Source organism: Cynoglossus semilaevis, chromosome 6 (genome assembly GCF_000523025.1).
Source record: "Cynoglossus semilaevis isolate Cse_v1.0 chromosome 6, Cse_v1.0, whole genome shotgun sequence".
Taxonomy (NCBI): Eukaryota; Metazoa; Chordata; class Actinopteri; order Pleuronectiformes; family Cynoglossidae; genus Cynoglossus; species Cynoglossus semilaevis.
Genome location: NC_024312.1, coordinates 8724789 through 8749748, shown reverse-complemented (window position 1 = coordinate 8749748; position 24960 = coordinate 8724789). Strand labels below are relative to the sequence as shown.

General features: G+C 41.1%; 2 protein-coding genes across 3 annotated transcripts in view; both read right to left on the bottom strand.

The window, feature by feature from the left end:
- ice2 (interactor of little elongator complex ELL subunit 2) overlaps positions 1–4459 on the bottom strand; it is an 8738-nt gene extending 4279 nt beyond the window's left edge. Inside the window, exons 1-10 of the mRNA XM_008311789.3 lie at positions 4325–4459; positions 3695–3796; positions 3278–3599; positions 3075–3194; positions 2867–3001; positions 2136–2252; positions 1687–1846; positions 1185–1366; positions 317–1091; positions 61–227 (exon numbers count right to left, since the gene is read on the bottom strand). Of these exons, the coding sequence (XP_008310011.1) occupies positions 61–227; positions 317–1091; positions 1185–1366; positions 1687–1846; positions 2136–2252; positions 2867–3001; positions 3075–3194; positions 3278–3599; positions 3695–3796; positions 4325–4338 (2094 nt within the window). The 5' untranslated portion in view covers positions 4339–4459. The remainder of the gene's footprint in view (positions 1–60; positions 228–316; positions 1092–1184; positions 1367–1686; positions 1847–2135; positions 2253–2866; positions 3002–3074; positions 3195–3277; positions 3600–3694; positions 3797–4324) is intronic.
- Positions 4460–9859: 5400 nt separating this feature from the next.
- roraa (RAR-related orphan receptor A, paralog a) overlaps positions 9860–24960 on the bottom strand; it is a 199141-nt gene continuing 184040 nt past the window's right edge. For both annotated transcript variants that reach the window (XM_017033038.2, XM_008311790.3), the window contains 9 exons: positions 22517–22602; positions 20139–20280; positions 17576–17971; positions 16818–16939; positions 16573–16705; positions 14964–15071; positions 13923–14033; positions 13036–13148; positions 9860–12608 (listed from right to left, as the gene is read on the bottom strand). In XM_017033038.2, the coding sequence (XP_016888527.1) occupies positions 12444–12608; positions 13036–13148; positions 13923–14033; positions 14964–15071; positions 16573–16705; positions 16818–16939; positions 17576–17971; positions 20139–20280; positions 22517–22602 (1376 nt within the window). In that variant the 3' untranslated portion in view covers positions 9860–12443. The remainder of the gene's footprint in view (positions 12609–13035; positions 13149–13922; positions 14034–14963; positions 15072–16572; positions 16706–16817; positions 16940–17575; positions 17972–20138; positions 20281–22516; positions 22603–24960) is intronic.

Here is a 24960-nt window from a genome sequence, read left to right as displayed (position 1 = left end):
TTTCATTTTCTCATAGAACTCCATTTAAATGTTTGGTCTGTCGCATAAAAACCTGCGTACCTCATTTTGGCTGCCCACTTTTCTGGAATGGGTCAGTGGAACCGAGCTGCGAACCATGACCAGCAGGTCCTGCAGACTGTAGAGCTTGTACAGGAGGTTACTCTTGTCTGGAGTCTTGTAATCCTGTTCATCTTCTGCACCAGCCTGCAGCTCTTCTGAGAGTATTTCTGTACAAAAACAATATGTTGTGTCTGCACATTGTTCACACAGAAAACACGTGTAACCAAATGTTTTAAAAGGTTAATCTGAAACTCACTTTTATGCTCTGTAGCAGGGATGTTAGCTGCCGATTCTGACTTCTGGGGAGTGGTGAAATTTTCGGCATCCTGGTTTTGGTTCCTCTCCAAATACGAAGACACACAGGTTTTGACCAAAGATGTCGGATGGGAATAAACTCTAACAGCTTGACTGGGTGAGTTTACCTCATGGGATATAGAGGAGCATTTCTTTGTGCTGTTAGAGGAGTTGAACATTGCTGTCTGCATGCGGAGAATCTCTCCCAGTTGGTCGCCCGTCTTTGCTTTTTTGGGCTGCCGGTTCTGTCTCACAGCTTTCTGAGGGGAAGGTGAACCCAACGTGTCGGGGATGCTCTCGGGCACAGGGGTTGAAGGAGATCCTGAAGAGCTCGGTGGACGTTCTGTTGGTGTGGAGGCTGGAGACAGACCATCATCAATGACCAGCTTCTCATCGTCAGAGTCTCCTTTATGAGGCAGGTCTGCAGCACTGCTCTGTGTGGAGTCCTGTCTCTTTCTTTTAGTCTTTTTAACACCCTGCTGAGGTGTTCCCTCTGTAGTTCCAGCGTTGTCCTGGTTCATCTCTGCTGCAGCGGCTGAAAGATTCTCAGTGGATGTTTTTCTCTTTGAAGGTAAGGCCCCCAGATCCTTCTGTTCTTTAACACATTCAGGCAGTTCAATCTGTGTCTTTGGGGTTTTAGTCAGCACAGATTCCCCAAATGTCTCCAGGTCAGTTAGATCCACCTCAAAGTCCAGGCTGTCGTTGTCAAATGAAACTACATTTCTCTGTGAGCTTTCCTTTTTTTAAAGAAAAAAAAAAAGAGATTAATTTGGTGATATCGAAATGATAACAGTGTATGGATTTTTTATAAATGTTCTATTTTTACCTACCACAGACTGTTGCTGCTCACTTGAAGGAAGCGTTGTCATTAAATGGAAAACATTTTTGCTGCCGCTCTGCTGTATGGCGAGCTTCAAACTCTCTTCATGGTAGAAGTGACTCCTCTCCCTCACTGTCATTTCAGTTTTCAGAAGGGGGGAGTCTATGAACACCATCTTCTTCCGGCTGCTGCCTGCAAATCAGACATGTGAAACAGCGCCACCAAGTTGTCATATTATGTCAGGAAATAAACAAACTGTAGCTATGTTTAAACAAGGTCAGTGAGGAATGGCATCTTCTATTACTTCATCTATTTGAGCTGCTGACTACATATTAGTATATAAATAACTTGCTTGTTTTTTTTTGCACAGGTTCTATAGAACATAAAAATAAAAAGTTTACATAAAAAGTATTACAACAACATGACAAAATATGGGAGACAAAGAGAGACAATTCAAGACACTGGCATCCACTGGCAGTTACAGTCTGTGTTACTTCATGGCGGTACGTCACCTTTTCTTGGATTCAATTTGATCCAAACAGGCACTTCCCATGGCTCCGCAAACTCAGGACCATGATTGTCCAGTAGCTTGAACAGGGCATCCCGAGTCAAACAAACATGTGGTTCATAACGGCTGCTCAGCTGCTCTGCATTGGCATCGGTGCTGACTGCCTGAATAAGAGAAAAAAAACAGGATAAACCTCCAAACATCTAAATAGAGAAGTAACCAAATTTAAAAAAACAATGGCACTACTGTGTGTGACTGAGCATCATTCAGAGACATGATTACAGCAGATTCTGCTGAGCAAGACAGTAACACCCTCTGGTGTCTTTTGTGAAAAATTGCACCAGCTCCACTGGTGTTAACAACAGACCTGCGGTCATGAATCCCATTCTAGCAGTAAAAGATCCTTAGAACTTTATTGGAGTACAGTAATTAAAAAGGGAGACAATTGCTTACAGCGTGCATGTCCTTAGCTTTTTCGTCCGGAGGACTCTCTGATGCAACACTTTGATAATCCGAAGCAAGCTGTGCTTCGGCAGGCACGATGTTGTGGTCTGTAATATCCACATTACCCTGGAGAAATAAAGAGTGGGAAAGTGTGAAGGGAAGATGTAAATCAACACCAAAGACTGATACTGCAATACAATACTTCACACTTCAAGACTCAAAAGAAACACAGACATCAGCATTCATGAACAAGGATAGAAGGTGTGATCTTACAGAACTATTCTTCAGTGAAGTAAACTTTTTAAAAATGCAAAAAAAAAAAAAAGAAAAAAGAAATCATTTGAACACAGGTGAGTAGTTCACTTTAAATCTTTATTTAAAAAGAAAAAAAGACAAAGACACAGATAAAGGTGTTCAATGACAATCTTTATTGTCTTTATTGTTTATCAAAAAATTTAAGAATAAATGGGTCTGCACCACGATGTGATCAACCTGGAAAAATTATTTGGGCCAATGATACTTTTCTGATTAAGGTGAGCAGACAGTGCGCACCTCCAGAATGGCACATAACAAATGTTGGAATGCAGTAGCATAACTCCAACAGTTTACAAGTACGTTTCTAAATTAATTTTGTTTTATGTCAAGAATAAAGTTAAGTAAAAATTACTAAATGGACATTTTTTACTTTTTCAAGACTATCAGTTACTTTGATATGATAGGTGTAATTCAAAGTACATTACCATTATTAGCAGCTGTTTTTCCATGGTCAGTGTCAGCCCTGGGTTGAACGTCCCTCCAGTCAAACTGGTCATCTCAGTGATCTGATAAAGCTGAGGAATGCTTTTGATGCACTCCAAACAGGACTTGAAAAAATCCTGGAAAACAAATGATCATTATTGCAGGAAGCTCACAGCAGATGCAACGACTGATGTTGCTCCGTGTCATTACCTCTGAATACTGCATCGCAGCCTGTGATATATAATTGTAGTCATCAGTGCATGATCTGGCCACATCTTGCAAATACCTCATGAACTGCATCACTTCACTGTTTACTTTTGCCTTCAACGTCTGAAATATTAGACCAGTCTATAGTAAAATGACACATTCAATACTGCAAAGATGAAACATCACCGAAAGGCAAATGTTGGTACCTCTGGAAGATCCCTGGGTTTCTTATTCATTAAAAAGCCAAGATATAGGTTTTGCTCCTTGCTGGACAGTGTTGATGGACAAGGAAAGGGCAGTCTAGGGTCTGGGAAAACAACCTTGTCTGCCTTGGCCTTCTTCTTCTTTTTCTTTTTTTTAGTCTTGTTTTGACATGTTTCAGCAACTTCAGCTTCATTGTTTGAATCTGGATCGTCACTATCAAAACAATCCAAACTGAGGCCACTGTTGTCTTTCACGTGTGCTGCGTCTTCATGGGATTGAGAGCATGAGGTCTTTGCAGTTTCAGCACTAGCATTATCTGCAGGACTGATGGAAGAAAGTGATGAGAAGAGTGATGAGAAGAAAATATAGATTTAAAAACTGGGTAAAAGTTCAGGTGAAAATGTAATATGTTGACGTACCACTGGAGAAAGGTCCACAGTTCTCTGACACTCGGTGCTAGTGAACATTTATCATAGACATCTTTGGTAAAGAATGGAGCATCGGGAATAAGAGGATCTTCCCTGAAATTGAAATTATTCAGTTTACGATGTTTGCAACTTATATACGCATTACTTTGTTTTACATTAAGGTCACATATATACTCAAATGCAGTTACAGGCGTATGCTCTCATATATCAAACAAAAAGCAAACAACAAACACAAGCAAAAGGCAATATATTCATATAAAAACAACAATAAACAATAAAGTAAAATGCAATCCAGTAAAATGTAATTCTTGAGTCCTGAACATTTGAATTTCTACCAAAACATTTTAGTGAGCAGCGTGATGACAGTGAAAGAATATTTTCAAAGAATTCATAAAATAATGTTATTAAGGCTGAGTAATCGTCTTCCACATACAATGTCTGGTACAACTCAAGTTCACATGTGTAACCGGTTCAGCTAGCAGCTGTTAACGTCCAACGTGCTATTTGTTTGTCAACCCAAATGTACCTTTTCAGTATGGTCAACACACCAAATATCACGTAGAAATATATATAAAAAAACTCAGTACCGGAAAAACAAATGCTATTAAAACGTAAATTTACCAAGCGAGCTCCATCGTTGCAGCATTTCCAGGACTACAGTGACTACAAACGTAACCAGCACATCTTACTGCACTGCCATTTTAAAGCTAGTTAGCATTTGCTAATTTGACAGGGCAGACATTCTTCTTCTGTCGTAATAATGGCGATACTGAGATGTACGCTGCTGCCCCCGTCCGAAAAACAACGGAAGTGCATATGCCCAAACGTTTATTCATTAAATAATCTTTTTTGGATTAATGCAATTCATGGTCGCGAAAACGTACACAACGTGTATGTTTCTCAACAGATTGAATCTGGGATTATTCTTAAATGTATTTATAAAACAATGCCAATTGTATTCAGACTTTGGCTAAGTTAGAGAAAGACAGTGATCATTTGCCAACCTGAAGCCTAAAGCATTTTTATACCTGTAGATTAATATTTATTTCTTCTGTACACTAACAATAAATTTGACTGTATCTTAATACATGAATAGGTCTTAGCTTAAGGCACTAAGTACAACCACTTTTATTTTTAAAAGTTGATAAAGTTAAAAGATATATCCTTGGTATGAATATTACACAAGGTAAAACTAAAGGTATCCAATTTTTTTATTTTCTAACTTGGCTAAATATTTGGTTATTACAAACTGTACTAGTACTACTAGTACAGAGTCAAGTACGTAATTTATATTTAAAAATAGTAGTTATATACCAACTTATTTGTGTCTTTGAGTGTGAGTGTATGAGTGTGTGTGCGTGAGATTAACAGTCAGGAAATGAAAGCCCATTACAAGCGGTAAATTTTATTATGGGATAACAGCACATAAAGCACATCTAAAATCGATGTGTCCAATGCACTTTTAATAAAGGTAATATTAAAGGTACAGTTTCTAAGTACAATATAACAACATTCATATTAGAATGAAAAGTATTTAAAAGACAACATTAAATTTCTTATTTTTCTTTACAGCTGTATTTACAAAATGAATCAAAATACTTATTTTCATATTTAAGAATCAGACAAGAAGGAGCAAAACTACATTTGTGAATCCACTACCTGCTAAAGAGAGTTCAAAAGAGCTGGATAAAAAGGTACATGATCCTCGTCCTCATTTTCACATCAGTAGCAAACGAGTGACTTAGAAATTTGTGATAAACTACACAATAGTTTGGACGTCTGCATGATCCTGTCGGCTGTTGCATGGAAAATTAAATCCTAATCCTCCCCCTGTTTCAGCCTCCCTTCGTGTTCGAGTTCACCCCCAATGACTGAGTGCACATTCAACACAGAACAATAAAGAAACCTAGAGGTGGTCAATTACTCTTTCACACACCATGTACAAACACTCCATGTACAATGCATTAATAGAGCATCTGTTTTCTGTGACAAACTGGAGATTGATGAAAACTATTGGGGAAAAAAATGAATGTGACATTTTTGTAACTTTTTTGCTTGCATTTTTTTTGACCATTCAAAAAAAATCCCATGTATTTTTCTGTAGCAGTAATAGGTGAGAAAGGACATTTATACCCTTTATTGTTGCACTTGGACATATTTGAAAGTGTGTGAAAACATAAAAACTGAATCTGAAGTATGAGAGTAAGATTTCATCCTCACGTACAAAACGCAGTACATTGTCACTTCAGTACACGTCTGGTAAACCAACAGAAAAGACACACGTTTCTTTTTTACACCGAGAGGCACTCAGTGTGATACATTGTGTATTATTGCAAGCATATTCTTACTGGTATTTGCTACAAAGAGTGCAAAGGAAAAAGATTCATCCTTGTCCCGAAATGACAATCCTGTCGTGTTCACTTGCAACGCTTGGCGGTGTGTGTGTGTAAGGTTCATGCCACTGGTGTGGGGAAACTGTGTAGCCAAAAATGGGGGATGACAAAAGCAAAGTGAGGACGTTCGATGAAATCCCATGCACCACTTCCCTGCATTAAGTGAATGACGACGCAGACACCAGAGAGGTAAATATTTCATATCTTAAAACCAGACAAATAAAAGCCTCAATGAGTGGTTTTTACAATCAGACAAAGGAGGAAAAAGAAGAAAAAAACAAACAACCAAACAAACAATACTGCCGTTTCTGTTTGAGTATTATCTTTTTTTTTACACGATCCAGAGAAGCAACCTTAAAATAGCTTGTTAATTATCAGATACCTAGCTTTGCTATAAGTCAGAAGGAAATAAGTGCCTTACCCCAGGACGAGCACACTGATACAGGTACTGACTGGGTATCTTTTAACCACTATCGCTTTTTATTATTCTTATCATTTATTGAGTCCTAATATTATTAATACATTATATGCCATGAAATGAACGTACTAATAGGGCAGCCAGGCTTAGTTATCAATACTTTGTTCACAAAATTAAGTTACCTAGCACCACACATCAGGGCAACACAAAATAAAGATCAGCACACCCCGTCTCTATCAAACTAATCCTACATGAGGGAATCAAACTAGAAACAGAGTTATCATACAACATGGTGTCATCGATAAACAGATAAATATTCTCATCGGGTAGGCCTTAGTAGGTATTTTCCTCTTACCTATACAGACAGAAGTTACAAAGCTACTTTTATACACGTGATCATAATAACATTAAATAGGGTGAAGAAACAGCTGAGAATGAGGGAGAGAGAAAAAGAAAAAAAAACAAAACATAAGAAATACAGCATATAGGCCGTGTCGAGTTCTACGTTCTCCACCTGGGAACAGAACTGGTCAAATATACAGATGAAACGTAAAAATATTCACAAAATCAACACGAAACAGAACCAAAGGTGATAAATAATAGGTGTATTTACATGCAGATGTTCAAGGACTTTTTATGCACAAAAGAATCAAAGACATATATTATTGCTTGACATTCAATTATGGCTAAGTGTTGCTTTTCGTTTTTCTTTTTTTTTCAAACTATATTCTTAAACATATATTTTTTTTAATTATAAATCCTTAGCTGTGCTTTGGGAAATGAGTGGAGTTCAAATTTAATGGCTGACTCATAATTCTGGGTACGGCCGCTCCAGCACGACTTCCAAGCGTGACATAACACTCATCTTCACAATTTACAGTCACGACTCGTCTCTGACAATTTACGAGGCAGGATTTAATTTCAGGTCAGGCTCGGATAAGAAAACTGTTTCCCCCTCCCTCACTGTGAAGCTGGTCAGTGTTTCTTCACAGCCAACATCAGACCAGTAAACTGTCGAAGGCATTATGTCACCCTTACAAAACCTACACTAATGATGGATGGATCAAGCTCAGCATTTCCAAATGCCTTTATTTCCTTTAAAAGTAAAACCAAGACCATCTTAATTTTTCTTCTTCTTTAACAACACATCCCTGTTCCTCTGTAATTATTAAAGCCTTGTCTGGGGGTTTATTTTATTCACTCACTGTTAGATCAAATACACACATACATGTACATACATACACACACAAAAACTATTGTTTTTTTTCTTTCTTTTTTTTCAGTTTTTACAAAAAACGACAGAGCAGAGACAGAGGGACCAGCACATTTTACTGTAGACTATACACTGATTGAACAGCACACATAATCCCTTCCTTAATCTGGGATCTCTCATGTGGGAATATACAGAAGGACATCATTTTACAGGCCTGTGCGAAGGTGCAGCTCACACCAGGACACAAGTTTTCACGTGTGTGACAACTTCTGTCAGAAACACACCAGCACGCCACAAGATGGAAACAGAAATAAAGGGGAATTATTACTTAATCCGAAAGCATCGGTCAGCGGTGAGAATAAGGTCAAAGGTCAAATCAAAGGATGACAACTGCACTGCAGAGACCCGTAATTGTAACACAAGGCATAGTGTGTGCTTGTGGATATTTAGACGATGAAAATAAACAGAGACAAATTAATTGCATGAGAATCCAAAGCCTTTTTTTTTTTGCGGTGATCCCGTCACCAACGCCAGTTCCACAAATGTTGGTACACTCTCTAAAAATGCCATAAAACTAAAACCTGTAGCTGCCTTATTTCATTTTTAAGCAAATTTTCATTACTTCATCCTTTTTAGGATCGCTGGAATCAATCTCAGTAGTCACCAGGCGAGGGCGCTGTACAGCCTGGTCAGTTCACCAGTCAGTCACAGGGACAAATAATCATTCACAACCCCCACTCATACCTAGGTTAATTTAATGTCCAATTAAACAGAAGGAAACGTGCTATAAAAACGTGCTATCAAATATTCTGGGAGGTTAATTGAGTTCCTGTTTGACTGGTGACAGGGTTAGGTTCCAAAATCAACTGTGGGCTCACGTTACAGGTTCAGGTTCGGTTGCTCTCATTTATATAAGAGGCAAAGGCAGGTCCGACGAAATTACAACCCCAGTAGCTACATGCCTCTACCTCCGCCTGCTGGTGTAATGTGGACTTAAAATTAAAATTGGACAGAAATAATGAACTCACCACTATAACTATAAAAAACAACCTGTGTTTTAGCACAGCAAAATGAAAACTCAATTTTGGAGGTATTGTTTGTCATTGTTAAAAACAAACAAACACATTTCTCTGTGCATCGCTGTCAGTCAGTAGAAGTAATTTGGGATCGAAATATAACCCGCATAATAACAACAACAAAAATTCAGAGGTCTTAAAGTATTCAAAATGACGTTTCAATACAAGAGGATGCAACCCAGTGGAAATCTCATCTCTGTAGCAACTTTTTTAGATTTCAGACATTCACTCACTCATTTACCCAAACAGAAAAAAAAGGTCACGAGTCAAAACAGTACAGTTGTAATTCTTTTAGACTGTGTACCAACTTTCTTGGAACTGGAGTGCTTCTTTTAGAATGTGTACCAACTTTCTTGGAACTGGAGTTCGTAACTCGTGGCACTAAATAGTTCTGAGTGACCATTTAAACTTTGCCACAAAGGAAAATGAGTCTTTGTTTGAGAAAAGAAAAAGTAAAACACTAAGAGAGTAAATAAGAAAATTGGCCAAATGTCCATTTCTTCATCATTTTCTGAATGGTAAGTGCTTGTTCAGTGTGCTCTGCCAAAACTTTGAGCCACCTCCTCTTCTCGGCTGAGTGCTCATAAATTCACAAAAGAGCTCATTAGATGCTCTGCAACAGTCCAGAGGAAAGCGAGCTGCTTCTTCAGTCTACCTGTTAAACCTCCCTGAGCTTTCACACCCCGTCCTCTGCTGCTCTCAGCGGGCCGCTGGGCCTCGTCAAACCTGGATTGTCTCGCAGTGTTCCAGACTGCGTTTTCTTGTTTCAGAGCAGACTGAGGTTTACTAGTCGTAGAGGGCTTGTGCATATCCAAATAGCATTGGATCAGAACAGAGAATATTATTATTACTTAGGTACAGCATCTACTACAATCCCAACACAAGATATTAAGTAAGTATTGCATAAGAATATTTGGTTTGTCCCAACAAGGAGGGTTAATAATTTAAAGACCCTGATGACACCGTTTGAAACCAAATTTTGTGTCACAAATGTGCTGTGTAATAATGAAAACCACTGTTTGTTTGTTTGGTTAAAATGATGGGGTTTTGTTCTTGTTTTTTTTTTTTGTTGATGAGATGCTTTTTTTTTCTTTGTATCTGACTTGACCACAGTGGTTCTGAAGATGCTGGCGGCCCCGTGAGGACATGGGTGATGTAAAGTTCTGCGATAAATACCAATTCTCATGGAACATTCCTGAACAAAAAATAAAATGTAAATTAAAACTAATGAATAAAACCCAACAGAAAACACACACACACACACACAAAACACTTCCCTGAGGGGTGACAGCACAAGGCATTAACACCTTGTACAAATTGCACGGCAGAGGAATGATAGTGTACCAAACATAGAACAAACGACAAACATGTGGATCCTATGTTACGGTCGGTGACAGATGTTCTAACGTGCTTTGTTGAAATTCTAAAGGGATAATTTTTTCTCTTTTTTTGTTAAAAAAACAAGGTAATCCCCCCCCCCCCCCCCCCCCCTTTTTTTTTAGTAAAAACCTATTTCACAAAGCCGCTACTGAGATTGCTGGAATGTCTTAGGAATCCATTCTACATTACAGACGAGTAGACTGGAAAGCTGAAGCGACGACTACTGTTTGGCACATCCAGGGTTTTTTTTTCTTCTTCTTTTTTCTAACCACTTTACTACCACACTGACAGGAACGACACACGGAACACAAAAAACAGAAGCACAACTACAAAGCATTCTGAAAATAGCACTTGTCCTAGCATTTTTAAGTTTCTCCCCTACTCGTACAAACAACAGCTAGTCTAATTATTGCAGGAATACAGTTAAGTGCTACCTGACTTATTTTTCTCTCCCTCATTCTTTTTTTTGTGTGAGATTAATAACCAAAATGTGTTACAAAAATAGAAGCTTTTTACTACCAGACAAGGCTTTGAATATTCACTTTTCCCCACTGCTGTTTCTTCTGTGGCGTCGCCGGGCAGAGGCTCAGTTGAGAAGGCAGATTAAAGTAGCTAAAAACCGATAACGGTTTAAATAATAATAAAAAAAGCAAATGCTAAAGAAAATCCCACAAAGCACATAGTGAGAGAGGAGCATGCACGTGCTCTCGCTAATTTTAAGTGGTAGCTGCTTGCTGTAATTTTCCTTTCCACTAGGTGGAACAATTGCATTACAGTCAATATTTGATAGTTCCGGTGCAGCCAATTGGATATTTTAGGTAAAGAAATATGTTTTTTTTAAAAATGTTTTTACACCTAAGATTTAACCAATACATTTTAAAAAAGGATTTGAGTTCACCGTATTTTTTGCATTTACAAATGCATTCTGATCCGTGAGACGGAAGAAAAAGGGGATTTATTTGACGTCTTCATTGGAGAATTTTACTATTATAATACGTGTGCCGTAGAGAAAGGAGCTCAGAACATGCGTCTCGAACCTGCCGTCTCATTTCTGATCCATTGTTTGCCCGTGAAAACGCCACCGTAGCCGTCTCTACCCACATCACTAACACTTCCAGAGCAGCGTCAGCTGTTGCTACCAGGACTAGCCCCTGTGACCATGATTCAACTTGTATTTCTTGTGCACATGCAACACATCACTAGGTAAATATACACGTCTTAAATTAAAGAAAGGTGTAAATAAAAGTGCCTTATCAATTCAACAATTAAGAATGGTCTAACTACTAATATCATACATGTTATTTAAAATAGATTCTATAAACATTACTTTTTTTTCTGTATCGTAAGTACTTATGACCGTATACCCTGTAGTACATTATAAAACAGGTGGAATGGACCCTCTTCATTGTGTCGGTGCCCCGTGTGTCTCCAGGGCACCCGTCCAGAGAAGGATTAATAGCAGATGGCCTTACGTGATTTCACTATGCAACAATGGTGGATGAAGTCTTTGACAGCGAGAATCATTGTGGTTTCATTAGAATTACCAGAATTCTATTACCATTTTTTAAACGATTGTCCTTGGAGAGTTGCCGATTGCATCACCGTGCCGACGGAGGCTCCCGAAGAGTTGCTGTGAGTTTCGTTCTGAGCATTGCATCCAAAAAAATGTCTCGAGGAAAAAAAAAGGAAAAGAAAAACCAGTGGCTGAACTTGACCAAAGTGTGCGCATTTATCATCCAAAGAAGACAAGTTTGGACAACAAAAATACAGTGTTGGTAGAGGGTTGTTTTTTGTTTTTTTTCAGAAATAATACTGACCTTGATCTTTGTCACCTCCTTTTGTTTGCCTTAATTTTTTTTAAATGTCTTTAGTTCATCACTGTGGTTTACAAGACAATAAAAATGGGATGCACTAATAAATGACTTTTATCATTTTAATCCTAGAATACTGTAAAGTTTAGTTCTTTAGAAATGCGCAAAAAAAGGTCAAATTCAACCAGACCAAATGATTTCTCCTCCTTTTGTGCCACAGAGGCATTGGGTCCAGATATCACCTTTCAACCCCCCCCCCCACTCCCCCAAATTGTAAAAGTAAACATTGATAAACAACTCCCTAAGCCCCCACCCCTCCGATGTGAAAGGAACAGATGAACAGCGTGCCGTCGGTCCGCTCTGGTTTGTGCAGGGCACCAATAAAGTGTCAATAAAGATTCCTCCTCCACATTCCCCAACGGTGGGCACGGCGGCCCCTGGCTGGGCTGCTACCCGTCAACGGGCATGGACTGCTCAAAGTCTGATCCGAACAACTCCTTGTATAAGGGGGGAAAGTGGGCACGCACAATGTCTGGGTATATTGCTTTGAAAGCTGTAAGCTTCTCTGTATGCCTACTGCACAGCGCTCGCAGTGTCGACACTTTGCATATCAACTGTGGAGAGACAGAGGAGACAAGCTGTTTAGATTCACAGGGAGGCAAGGACACGGAGCGATGGCAGTGAAAAACATTGCTACCTACGGTGTATTCTGTCTCACTCACGACAAAACACACTTGTAAATATTGAGACAAGTGCTCAGACATGAGGAATACTTGACATTTTGCATAATGGAACAGGTTCAACTGATAAATTGCCACTTTTTTTCTGCTGATAAAAGGCGAGGAGCATTATGAATGCTCTCTCTGAATTCTGCCAGTTTAATCTAAAGCAGTAAAAATGGTTGATGGCCTGTGGATAAATATCCTGAACAGAGGGAGATTACACTGCTACAAGGCTGGAACACACTTAGCGGACAGCTACTCTCTGGGATAATGGATCGTGTGCATTGCACCGTAGTACGCAGAGTGCAGCGTGCTGTACCTTTGTAAGTATACCGTCCTCTCTGTGGTTCTTCTGCAGGACATGCTGAAGGGCCAGTTGGATCTTTTGCTGCAATTTTTCCACTTTCACCTTCTCTTGAAGCCAAGAACGATCTAGAAAGTAGAACATTTTTATCATTCAAAGAAATGATGCAGAGTCGCAGATTTGTTTACAACCCCAAAAAATATCAACCTCACATTTGACTACCTTGAAAGGTGCTAATTTAGAAATGAAAGCCAGCAGCACAGAGGAGGGTTGGAAATATGGTGGCTGTTACACAGCAGCTCGTCTCAAGATTACGTGAAGAAGTGGCACGTAACAAATTTCTGGGTTTCCAAGACGGAAAGTGATGTGACTCAAACATTTCTGATGTATTTTGTGAATCATCTCTCTGTCAAGTTCATAGTTATTTTCAGTGTAACATGACAAAGACTTGTCATAATCTACAAGAAACTGTGAGGATTCACGGAGTTAGGAATATGCTGCTGGATGTGCATGACCTTTGCGCCCTTCGGCAATATTGTTATTGCTACAATGATGGATTGAAACCATAAAGCTTGGAATGACTGCAAGAAAATCAACTGTTGCAAAATCAAAATTGATGTTTGATGTCCAGAAGTCCTCAAAGACACTGGGACCTTGTGACAAACTGCAATAATTTGTTATTAGTAATTGTTACTTCATGCTTTCTTAATTACTATAAAATGTGATTTATTAATTTTAGTAATAAGTATGTCTTAACAAAAAAATGAATTATCAACTTTTCAGATTTCAGTATTTTTGACCCCTTTTTTAATTGACAGAGAACCTAAAGGCGACAGCGTTGTTTGTCATGTGGCGTCAATGTGGAGTTTTTTTTTTTCAGTAGCACTGTGACTGACACCTACCAGCAGACATCAACACAAAGGCGGAGAACAGGGCGATCTCATCCTCAGACAGGTGCATAGAACACAAGTTTTTCCCAAACTCGAAGACGGAGCTGATCAAGTCGTCACACCCTGCCACAGCAAAAGACACAGAGAGAGGGTTCTGGATGAGGAAGACCAAAGAACAACATTCACTCTTGATCTTTATTGGGTGGAGAGGCACGTCGGGAGGGGAGAGGAAGGGGAAGGAATGAAAGAGAACAGCATGCTGACAGCACATGGGAGCATCTAAAGCAGAACAGGCAATGCTTTTACTGAGTTTTGCCTCCCATACGAGTCATTTTTGGCAGATGGGTGGCGTTATGCAAGCAAAAATGAGATCACCGTGGAGAGTTTTAGTTAAATCAAATATGGAGACGGACAGACGGATGCAACCGCAGCTTGGGAAGCCCATTACTCTGCCTCCCTACCCTGCTCAGAATGCAAAGGACACTGGGACAGATAGATATGTGCTTCTATAAACACACACACACACACACACGCACAGTGTTACAGGGAATGGTGAGCCCACACTAGGAAACAGAATTCAGCATTTTCACTGCCACTATGGGACACATTTACATTTCTTTTCTTTGTCAAAGGGTTAGTTGGAAGTGCAGAGAAACCCATGGTGGGGACTCTTGCTAATGTCACGGCAGTCAAACACAAATGCTATTTGCTTTTGCCGGAGATGTTTTATGTCAGACTATCAATGATGGTTTTGATAGCTATCTCCCAGAAGACGCTCTGTCTGGCTTTATTTATTCCACAGTTACAGGAGCAGCCATATGCAGCCGAGCCCCGGTAACATCTCCTTTCTGCCATAAATAACTGCTGCAGAGACAGCAATGCCAGGTGAGGCAGGGCTGAGCGCTTCGTGTTTGTTTCCAGGGCCTTCAGTTGTGTGTAGAGCACAACAGCAGACTCTAATTTTGGCAATTACACCAAGGAACTGTGAGAGACACACACACACACATGCACAATCGCACACCCACATGCAGTTATCGTTGACACGCCACTTACCTAATGACTTGAACACATCGGGTCCGGCATATTTCCCATCAAAATAGACTGTGTTGTTTTGTGAGTCAAAGGCACGGCACATTCTGACAAACACAACTTCCAAAGAGCCTGTGGAGACGCACACATAAAAACCACACAGCAGTCAGTCAACTAATCAGCACTGCCCACGCCCTTTCATCACACACGCAGCATTACCAGATTCCGTGCTGCTGTTTTTTAACAAAAAGAGTTAAAAAGGTACAGACTGCCATCAGAGTAGGGCTGCTTGATTATTGTGAAATATTAATAATAATCGGTCAATAATGAAATCACTATTATTTAAAATGATTAATCATCAGCTCTAGAAACATGATGGACACACAAATAACACAGAAGCAAATAATAATAACAATAATAATTTAAAAAAACGGCCATGTAATGAAATTTTAGTGTGAGTCTTTGCATCTGACGCAGGCTGCCATTAGGGGAGATGTGATTTCTCTGAGACTTGAACCCAGAACTCTCTGCCCACGCTAACTCATGCTAACTGCTACACTATGGACCCTCAAGAATGTGAATATATATATATATATATATATATTAAAATATGGTTTAAAAAAAAACAAAAAAAACGGGAGTGAATAAAAATCAGCGACAGAGTGAACTTCTAGAATGTACTAGTCAAAAACTACTACGGTAAATTGAAAAAAATTATAATATAATAAAAATACATACAATATAAGACCAAAATTTTTTTTTTTTTAAGTCAAAATCCAAATCTGCTTTATTGCACAGTGAGACATCAAAAAAAGGGATTTTTTTTTGGAAAAGATGATATTATGACAGAAGGCTATTCTTCTGTGATGATTTTTCATTCAGCAGTGACTACGTTCATTCATTCCACCTGTATTTAACCACAGAAGTAATGAAACGTTGTCTTCCTGTAATTTGTACCACTACGCGTGGGAGGGGTACAAGCATCAAGAAAATGTAACAGATGATAAAACTCCGGCTAAGGAAGAGCTGCATGTTTTACGGGGATCTCTGTGTTTATTTCATTACCCACATTGGCTCTGCTAATGTAAATAATGCCCAGGGAAAAACCTCAGGAGAGCTGTTTGTTTTCAGCATATATGCTGCACTTGTGTGTGTACCTGTGTATGTACTGTATGTGTGTGTGTGTTCCTCTGTGTAGGAGTGACTCGGCTTATGCATAAACACAGGTGACAGTGTGCACAGCCCCCGTATCTGTGCTTAACATTCTGTATGCCTGTATGGCAGCAGTTGGACAAGGCAGTCATGATGTGGGAAAAGAGTGGGGAAATGTCAGCTGACATGATAGGTATTATCTGAGCTGAGCAACACACTGCTTATCTAATGCCGTGTCCATCTTTTGCTGTGTGTTTGTAATAAACAGAGGAGAAGAGAAGGAGACAGAGACACAGGGAGGAAACACGCAGGGTCGGTCTCCTCTCTGTGACACTGTCTGAGCGCGTGCAGAAGAGGGCTTTGTGCAGTCAGGTCAGCTACGCCCTTGTGACAATGCCAGAGGAGGAAAGTGGTGGTGGTGGTGGTGGTGTAGTGGAGGGTGAGTCTGACAGCAGCAGGCCATGTTGACAGGCTGTCATACCTGCTTTCAGCAGCACTATCTGATCGTTCTGACACAGCTCCATGAAGCCATCGATGCGCTTGGCGAACTCCACCACATACTGAATGGCCTCTGTTATTTTGATAGCACACAGCTGCCACATGACTTCTCGTGGCTAAAAAACAGATAGGACAGAGAACAGGGGTTATCAACTGAAAAACAATGGTTACAGCGACGGCTGTGGAGCCCCCCTACACCTCCCCTCACTCCGGTTGTTCTTGGACTACCTTGCTTTGATAGCTCTCCACCTCCTCCTGCAGAAAGGCCTGCCAGGTCATCTGCTGCAGCTCCTCCCTCAGGTACTGACAAGTTTCCATGTGTGACTTGGAGATGTTCTGGGCCAGGTGTTCTGAAACACAACCATTGTCAGAAGCCCAGCAGATCACAGTTGAGAAGTGGATGTTAAGTCACACAAGGCTGTGTGAAAGTGAAGACCTCACTCATGAAATATGCCACAGGAAAAAGATTTATTTACAGAGCTTTCAAGAAGGAGGAAAGGCAGACACGCATGGGCTTTTTTTTTTTTGACTGGGAAAAGGCTTGTTGACATTTCCCTTTACTGCCTGCAGGAAGCTCACAGCTGAAGGTTCAGGCAAAGCCAATCTAGTTATGACACAAATGCATGGGGAGGGGGTCCAACGTTACTCAGTGGAACAAAGGTCACAGTTTTTCTCTGAGAGAAATATTGAGCAGAAGAATTTAAATGATTTTGAAAACACATCTGTTAAAAGGAGTTCTGAGGCACAGGGGAGCTAAAAAAAATGATTTCCCCAGACGCCTGCCCTGCTGGATCCTGATTGGCCCTAATTAATGGAAACTAATTACAAAAAAGAGGTTCTTTTAATGAGTGTTGGAGATGAGTCTCCAACCTCCTGCTATTTTAAGCAACCTTTGTGTCGTTTGCCCCACGGTTGAGGTGCCCCCCCCCCACTCCATTTGCTGTCTCCCTCCTCTCCTCTCCCCTCGTCTCACTCATGTTCCTTACCTAGTTCAGCCATAGACACGGTGGGGGAGGTGTCTCCGTTGGTGAAGGAGCAGTAAGGGAAGAAGCCAGAGCCGGGGGCAAAGTCGCAGATGGGCTCCGGCTTGATGCCGTTGATGTCCAGGCCTGACTGGTCAGGAGAAGGTTGGATGTCCAGGTAGAAGCTGCTGACTGCAGAGTCTGGTTTGCTGCCATCGGGAGTGTGACTGTCCATGTAGCCGCTCAGGTCGTCGTGAAGCTCCGTGAGGCCGTTGGCCGAGAGGCCGTAACTGGGCGTGAGTGGCTCCGCCTCTCCCGGCTGTTGTTGGTGGTCACGCTGTTGCTGCTGCAGCCGGTGCTTCTGGACCTCGGCGTACAGACTGTCTCGCTGCTTCTTCGACATACGACCGAACTTCACCGCTGAGAACCAAAGGAGATCGGACAATTTAAACGGTGTACAGCAGGGAACAGAATCACGACTCATTTCTATTGGATGGATGATTCTGACATCTTAGACTGACAGTGGCTGAAGTTTACCAAAAAAAAATAAAGGATCCAATTATACATGCCAGTCACTTCATTACACTTAGTAAACCCAATTAACCTGTTCATCGTGGTTCTGTGTGAGTGACAAGATCACTGACATTGACTTAATATTGATAATATAATAAAATAATAATTACAGAGGTAATAATAATAATTGACAAAAAAACATGTTGTACCTGTTGTAACAGGACCTGCCTTAATATACATATATATTAGGGTCATAATGCATTAACTGGCCAGTTCCAAAAGGAAAAAAAAATGTATTGAAATGTGTTCATTTCCATCTACTAATTGCACTGACACATTCAGGTTCTCTTGAGAATATGAATACATTTGTCAGTTATTCAGAGGATAACCCTAAAAAAAAATACTCTTTCTAAATGAGGTATTTTAAAGAAAAAAAGGTGGTGAGTTTTAATGTAATAATTAATAAATACTGTCAAAATTGTGATAGAAACCTAGTTAAAATTAAAATTCACTGATCATAATCCAATCAAATCCCTAGATTTTGTGACAGAAACAGAACCAGGGACCTTGGTTTTGTCAGCTGTTTACAGTGAAAATGTGTGTGTGTGTGTTTTTATGCACAGTGGAGCGAGTGAGAATGCAGGCAGATGGACTCTTGGTGCTGAGTGGAGGGAAGAGTCACATTCGTCTCTCCTGGGTGAGTGTGGTCCTACATGTGTGTGGAGGCACAGGTGATAACCAGATGTATGTGTGGCTACGCGCGGTTGTGCTAATGTCCTCTTCTGCTCATTCATGTTCATGATTGTGTCGACGCATGTGTAACTGCGAGGCGGGGAGCCACATGTGCCGGCGCTCTCACAGGTTTTTACTTGTCTTGTCTTTTTTCCCTCGATTTGAGTTTTCCGATTAAATCTTCTCAGCGCTACCCAGTCTGGACCAGCAGCGGCACAGCGGGGGTCCAGCAGCACACATCCCCACCTGTGTGCTCCCATTACTGCAGCTCAGCTGCAGCAGCGCTAATGACAACCTCTTACAACCTCCTATTTCATCAAACCGCCTTTTCGATCAAAGCAACAAATTAAAGCTGCAGACAAAGCTCTCACCTGCAGAACAGCAGCACAACTTCTTACTGTGTGTTTACCTGGTTTTTTTTTCCATGACACATCGTCTGTTATGTCCTTTTGTGAACAATAACAGTCACTGTGTGAGCGTTTTCTTTCTTTTGCGAAAAGTTATTTCCTGCTGGGACACAATGCAGACACGATTTGTGACTAATTGTGTCTTGGTTGAATCAAAAGGCAGACGTGAGCAAAGGTGCACTGATGCAGAGACTTTCTTTGCTTTGTCAGAGGAATCACTTTTTTAAACAAGGACGCTAAAGCTTGTGTTAACATTTAAACACAGATTTTCATGAGGAAGTGTATTGTGGTGGAGATCTGACATGGTCTGCTATTTTTTTTAGGTATTCCCTCAAAGACTGCTTTATAGCAGAGGTGGGAAAACTTGTTGGCTCACTGGGCAAAATGAGGTTCAAAATATGACTGGTGGGCTGGTTAGGCATTGATTGGTCATAGAATACTGTGCGAAATAAAGGTAATTTGGCAAATTTGATGTCTGCCGCCACTTAGTGGCATTAACAGAAATCACAGTCGATTTGTTGTAATAGAAGGATTGACATGTACTATACCGTGTACCAGTGTTTGACGGGCCTGATGACTAAGCCCAGCGGGCCATATCTAAGAGAGGGGCCGTAGTTTGCCTAAGTATACTTTATACTACTTTATCTCAACTACTTTACTTTTTTAATCCAAAAATATAGCGTTTGTTAAACTTTTAGAGCACTGAAGATGATCTTTGTCATCCAACAAATTAAAAAATATAATATACTTTACCTGATTACTGTTTCCCTAACATTTTCAGCAGTTGTTTTTGTTACATACTGTAACTCCATGTAACACCAGTGGAACAAAAATATACTGTATATACGCAACCACACATACAGGAGTTACACAGCCCACAAACACAACTGGATACATCCTGCTGTACAGCACATGCTCTAAAATAAAGACCTTACCATCTCGTGACATGCCCACAGCCAGGCACTTCTGCAGCCGGCAGTGCTGGCAGCGGTTGCGGCTGGTGCGGTCAATCAGGCAGTTCTTCTGGCGGGGGCAGGAGTAGGCTGCATTACTCTGCTGACTCCTCCTGAAGAAGCCCTGCACAGTAGAGAGTCATGGAAACCCCCGGTTACAACATGTCCACAAAGACTTAACTACTGAGTTCTTTTTTAAATTGATATTCATTACTTGGTTATTTTTGATAATGTTGTTGTTTTACTTGGATGGGACATTAACACTAATGTAGAGCTTATTTCCCCCCACTCTGCAGATGTGATGTCTGGCACTTGGAGAGCAGTGTGTTTCACACAGTGTGTGCAGCGCAGTGCGCTGTGTTTGCTCAGGAATGATAACACGCGGATGGTATTTTTCTTCGTAGGGTTATTAGTGTTGATTAACACAACGGTGGCGTGCTAAAGGATTGCAAATGCACAACGACCGGATTCCTCATCCTTTGGCTTAATGAATTGATTCCAGCACATCATTAACATGCCCCACTCTACTGCTCCATTCACATATGTCTTAATTAGCTGCTCATTGGCTGTTTAATTACAAGAAAACAGCTGACAGCTGCCAAGTTGCTTTATAATGGAGGCCATTATGGAAACAGACTCTAACTGCCAGTGACAGGCAGCACTCTTTAATAATGCTATGATTTATGGTCCAAACTTTTGTACTCGCTCATATCATTAAAGGTCTCTCTGCCTGGACTAATTAGCAACCATTAAAGATAGATTTCAGCAGTTTATTCTGTAGTGTTTTGTTCCTTCCAGCGGCTGTGAGAAAGAGAGGGAGGGAGAGAGGGAGAGAGAGAGAGAGAGAGAGAGAGAGGAGCGCTGGGACAACAGTAAGGAACTTCTCTGTCTCTTCTTCTTCCTCCTCCTCCTCTTTCTCAGTCTCTCCCTCTCTCTCTCTTAGTTTTACACACACACACACACACACACACACACACTGAAAAACACGCACCCTGGCTGAGAAATGCTAATGATGTGCTTGGTGACAAGCACAGGGACAAGAATACACTCTAAGCACAAAATTCCCCTCACTGTGACTGGCTGGTGCATTTGTAACAGCACAAAAGGAGGCTTCAATGGAGGCAACACACTGTAGCAAACAGCCAACAATCTGCTATAATTCAAAGCACTCTCCTTTTGATCCTTTCATTTCTAGAGGAGCAGGCTGCAGTCGAGGCGAGAAACACAGTGAAAAGACACGTCTCCGGGAAGAAAAGGCAGAGCGAGGCACTGACATGATTTTCTCCTGTTAATCACGGGTTTCTGTGATGTCCTCCATGGTGCTTGACCACTTCAACGTAATTATAAGATTGAAGTTATTAATAACAACAACGGTAGTCTTGTTCTTCCCATCATAGTCATCATTTAATTATAATTATTATATAAATGAGTCTAAACAGATTACAGTGGAGGACATTCCTGTTCAACCAGTTAACGGCAGCGCAGTAAAATAAAAAATGTTTCACGTCTTAAAACTACAGTAGAGAAACCACTTCTGACTTTCTTGTTGCTCAACCTCAGTAACAGCAGCAAACGTCAGAGTTCAACTCTGGTCTGTAGTTGAATGCCCGGGCACATTTTCTACATATTTTTAATGAAAGGGCAGAAGGCAGAGACACGGAACTCTCCGTCTCCCCAGGTTCATGGCTTAAAGTGGGTGAGTGGGACAAGGAGATTGGTGTCAGCAGAGCAGCAGTTGTTGGTTGGAAGTTCTAATAGAAACGCAGCTGTGTTTTGATGACTACTGTTGTGTTGATAGGGAACAGGGATCAATTTGAATAAATCACCTAAAACAGGGGTCACAAACTCCCGGCTGGGGGCCACTTCTGGCCCGTGAAGCCCCTGCATTACAATAGTAACTTAATATGATTCTTAAGTTATTAATAATATATAGATATATATAGAATAAAAAGAATAAGAATAAAAATGTAAAAAAATGTAATATTTGAACAGTAGTCTTATTTATAATAATAATAATAATAATATATATTTAGTCTTTGTTCATCTAGGCCACAGTTACTGGATGAAAAATATACTCAAGCCCCCCCCCCAAATATTATATTTTGTTTAGTGGTGCCACATGGAATTTTCCAATGTGGGATTGAAAACCCTTATACAGCATTTCAGAATATTCTATATTGTGATCTGTGATTACTTTCCCATTTGTCATTTTATTTTGAGAACAATTTTAAATTTTTTAGCTGCAACTTTTCTCTACTTCTTGGCCCTCATGACCCTCTTCAAACACATTTGCCACCTGGCGTCTGGTGATGCTTACCTTGCAGCCTTCTGCTAGTCACCTGGCGTCTGGTGATGCTTACCTTGCAGCCTTCACATGTTATCACACCATAATGGATGCCTGATGATTTGTCTCCACAGATCTTGCAGGGAATAATCTCGATTTGAGCTGTAGAGAAGAAGAAGAAGAAAAAAAAGGTTAAATATAAATATATCTGTATATACAACATTTCACTGTCACTAGTCAGCACTTAAAAGTAACACACTATGTTTATGAAAACATGTCATCTAGTGAATTTATTTCAATGAGTCATAGCAGCATTAGCCGAATCTGTTTGTGTGACTGTTGTCTGAAGGCAGCCGATGTAAACATGGTGCCAATTAAACACAACTTTCGAGGAAACCCCATAAAAACCACAAATATATCACAAGTGCAATAAAACTTGGCTTCTGCGATGACAAAGGCTCATTTAGCCACATGAGGAGTTATATTCCCTCCTGGAAAACCAGTCTTCGTGAAGCCTCTTAAACCTCAAAATCACAAAAACCTCAGGCGTGAGTCCACTGTGACCACAAAGAATTACAGCACAGCACTGGATGGGGCATGTGTGCACACTATAGAATAACAGTTCACTGGGGGTTGAGCGGTGTTGTTACACTGTTGACAGGCTTGTGATTCACCCACCAGTGCAGAGAACAACACACGCACATAGGACAGGCCTCATCCATCCATGGCCTTCTCTTCAGGAGAAGACCACAGGGCAACACAACAGAACAGACAGAACACACAGACATCAGAGGCAAAGAACTCCCAGCATGTCCCACTGCTCTTGGCTTTATCACTGCAGCCACTGATGCTGCATTCCTACCCCCACTCCCTGCAGAGATCTCTATCTTACAGCCCTCCTCCACATCTCCAACATCTCAGTCCCGCCATCCCAACAGTGCAGTGCTGCGCCAGACGAACTCTGCTATCTGATTTAAATCCAGGAAAGATCACTGCGGGATATTTTCTCGCTACGCGATAGTTTACCCCGACCAGCGGTGCAACCGATCATTCACAGCAAACGAGGCTGTTGCAACACGGGTCTGATCTCATTAGAGGGGAATATATGATTTTTGTTCTAATAAGATGCAATGAAACAGTACAATCATTAAAATCTAGTGCTGTGTTCACTATGACATCATGTTACATCAGCTTCAACCCTCCGGCCAAGCCTAAGTGTCTACTTGAAAGGCTTGTGTCTCTCCCCAAGACTAGGTTGAAGTATTGCACGTACACCTTAACAACCAACTTCTTTAAAATAGTTTGATTACATCAAACGTGCCTTCGCTGGAGTTCAACCCTCAGTTCCTGCCCATTTTAATAAGCTGCCCAGAAGCATGTAATGTGTCACGTGGATAATGTCCTCGTCCCCGAGGCATGCCCTGGAGAGGCCCTCAACACAGAGCCTCTAATCCACCAACCCTGCAGCCACACTCTGTTCATTCAGCAATCTGTGTCTGTTCTCCTTGCACTGCTGGAGTCAACACGGCCGGCCATGCTTACATGGATTTAGCCTACATTTTAGTTAAGCGAACAAAAGGGAGCAATTGAACATGCACAATTAATTCCTTTTCAGACAACACCTCCCGTGATTTGTGATCCATACATACAATGGAAGCTACTGGACCTCGTCTGGCCAGATTACAGAGAGAGAAATCAAGGCAGGAGGCGGGCTCTGGAAACCTAACGACAAGGGTTAATTTATAATTAATCTTTTTCTTACTGTGCACAGTTGCTCGTTATTTCGGTTAGATGTGTCGCTGTATGAGTGCGCTCCATTGTTTGTTTTTGTGTTCTCCCTGCATGTGCATTAGCGTTGCAGTGTGTTTCAACTCCTTTAGCATTTTCAGCCTCATTACTTACATAATTTGTTCTGACATGCTCTCACGACCACTGAAGCGTGTCATAATTATGTCTAGCTCTCCCTAAGTTGAACTAAAGGTTGTAATTTTGAGCCCCGGCCATTGGGTGGCAGTGCTGGGCTGTGGCTATGGTTGTCTTGCCAAGTTAGGCCAACCTTCCACCCACCATTTCCAGCCCACAGGCTTTTGGCTCTGAGCTCCAGTCTCTGATAGCTCCAGGCTTAGGCTGCTGCTAGCGTTCCCCACCCCCACAGCATAGCTGCGAGATGCCTTCATCTTCCCTAAAGAAGCAAAGCTGGCTAGGCACTCGCTCAGGCCTGACAGAGGCTGTGCCACATCAGGTGAAAGCAGTGGGAGTAGAGACGTGGCGGTACAGGCTGAGAAGGGCATACACACAGGCATGCCTTACAAAGCCCTCTCTGCAGCGAGAGGGCCCTGAGCGCACAGCCTCACCAGCTAACACCCTCTCACTCTACCGCTGCACAAGCCCCTGGATGCTCAGTGCAGTCAACAGTAAAAATGGTGCGTCTCCTGGCTGGCTGAAGCAGGCTCTTTAGTATATGGTATGATAAAAGACCTCGCTGTGAATCTATACTTATTTCTGGACTGGCATAAGCTG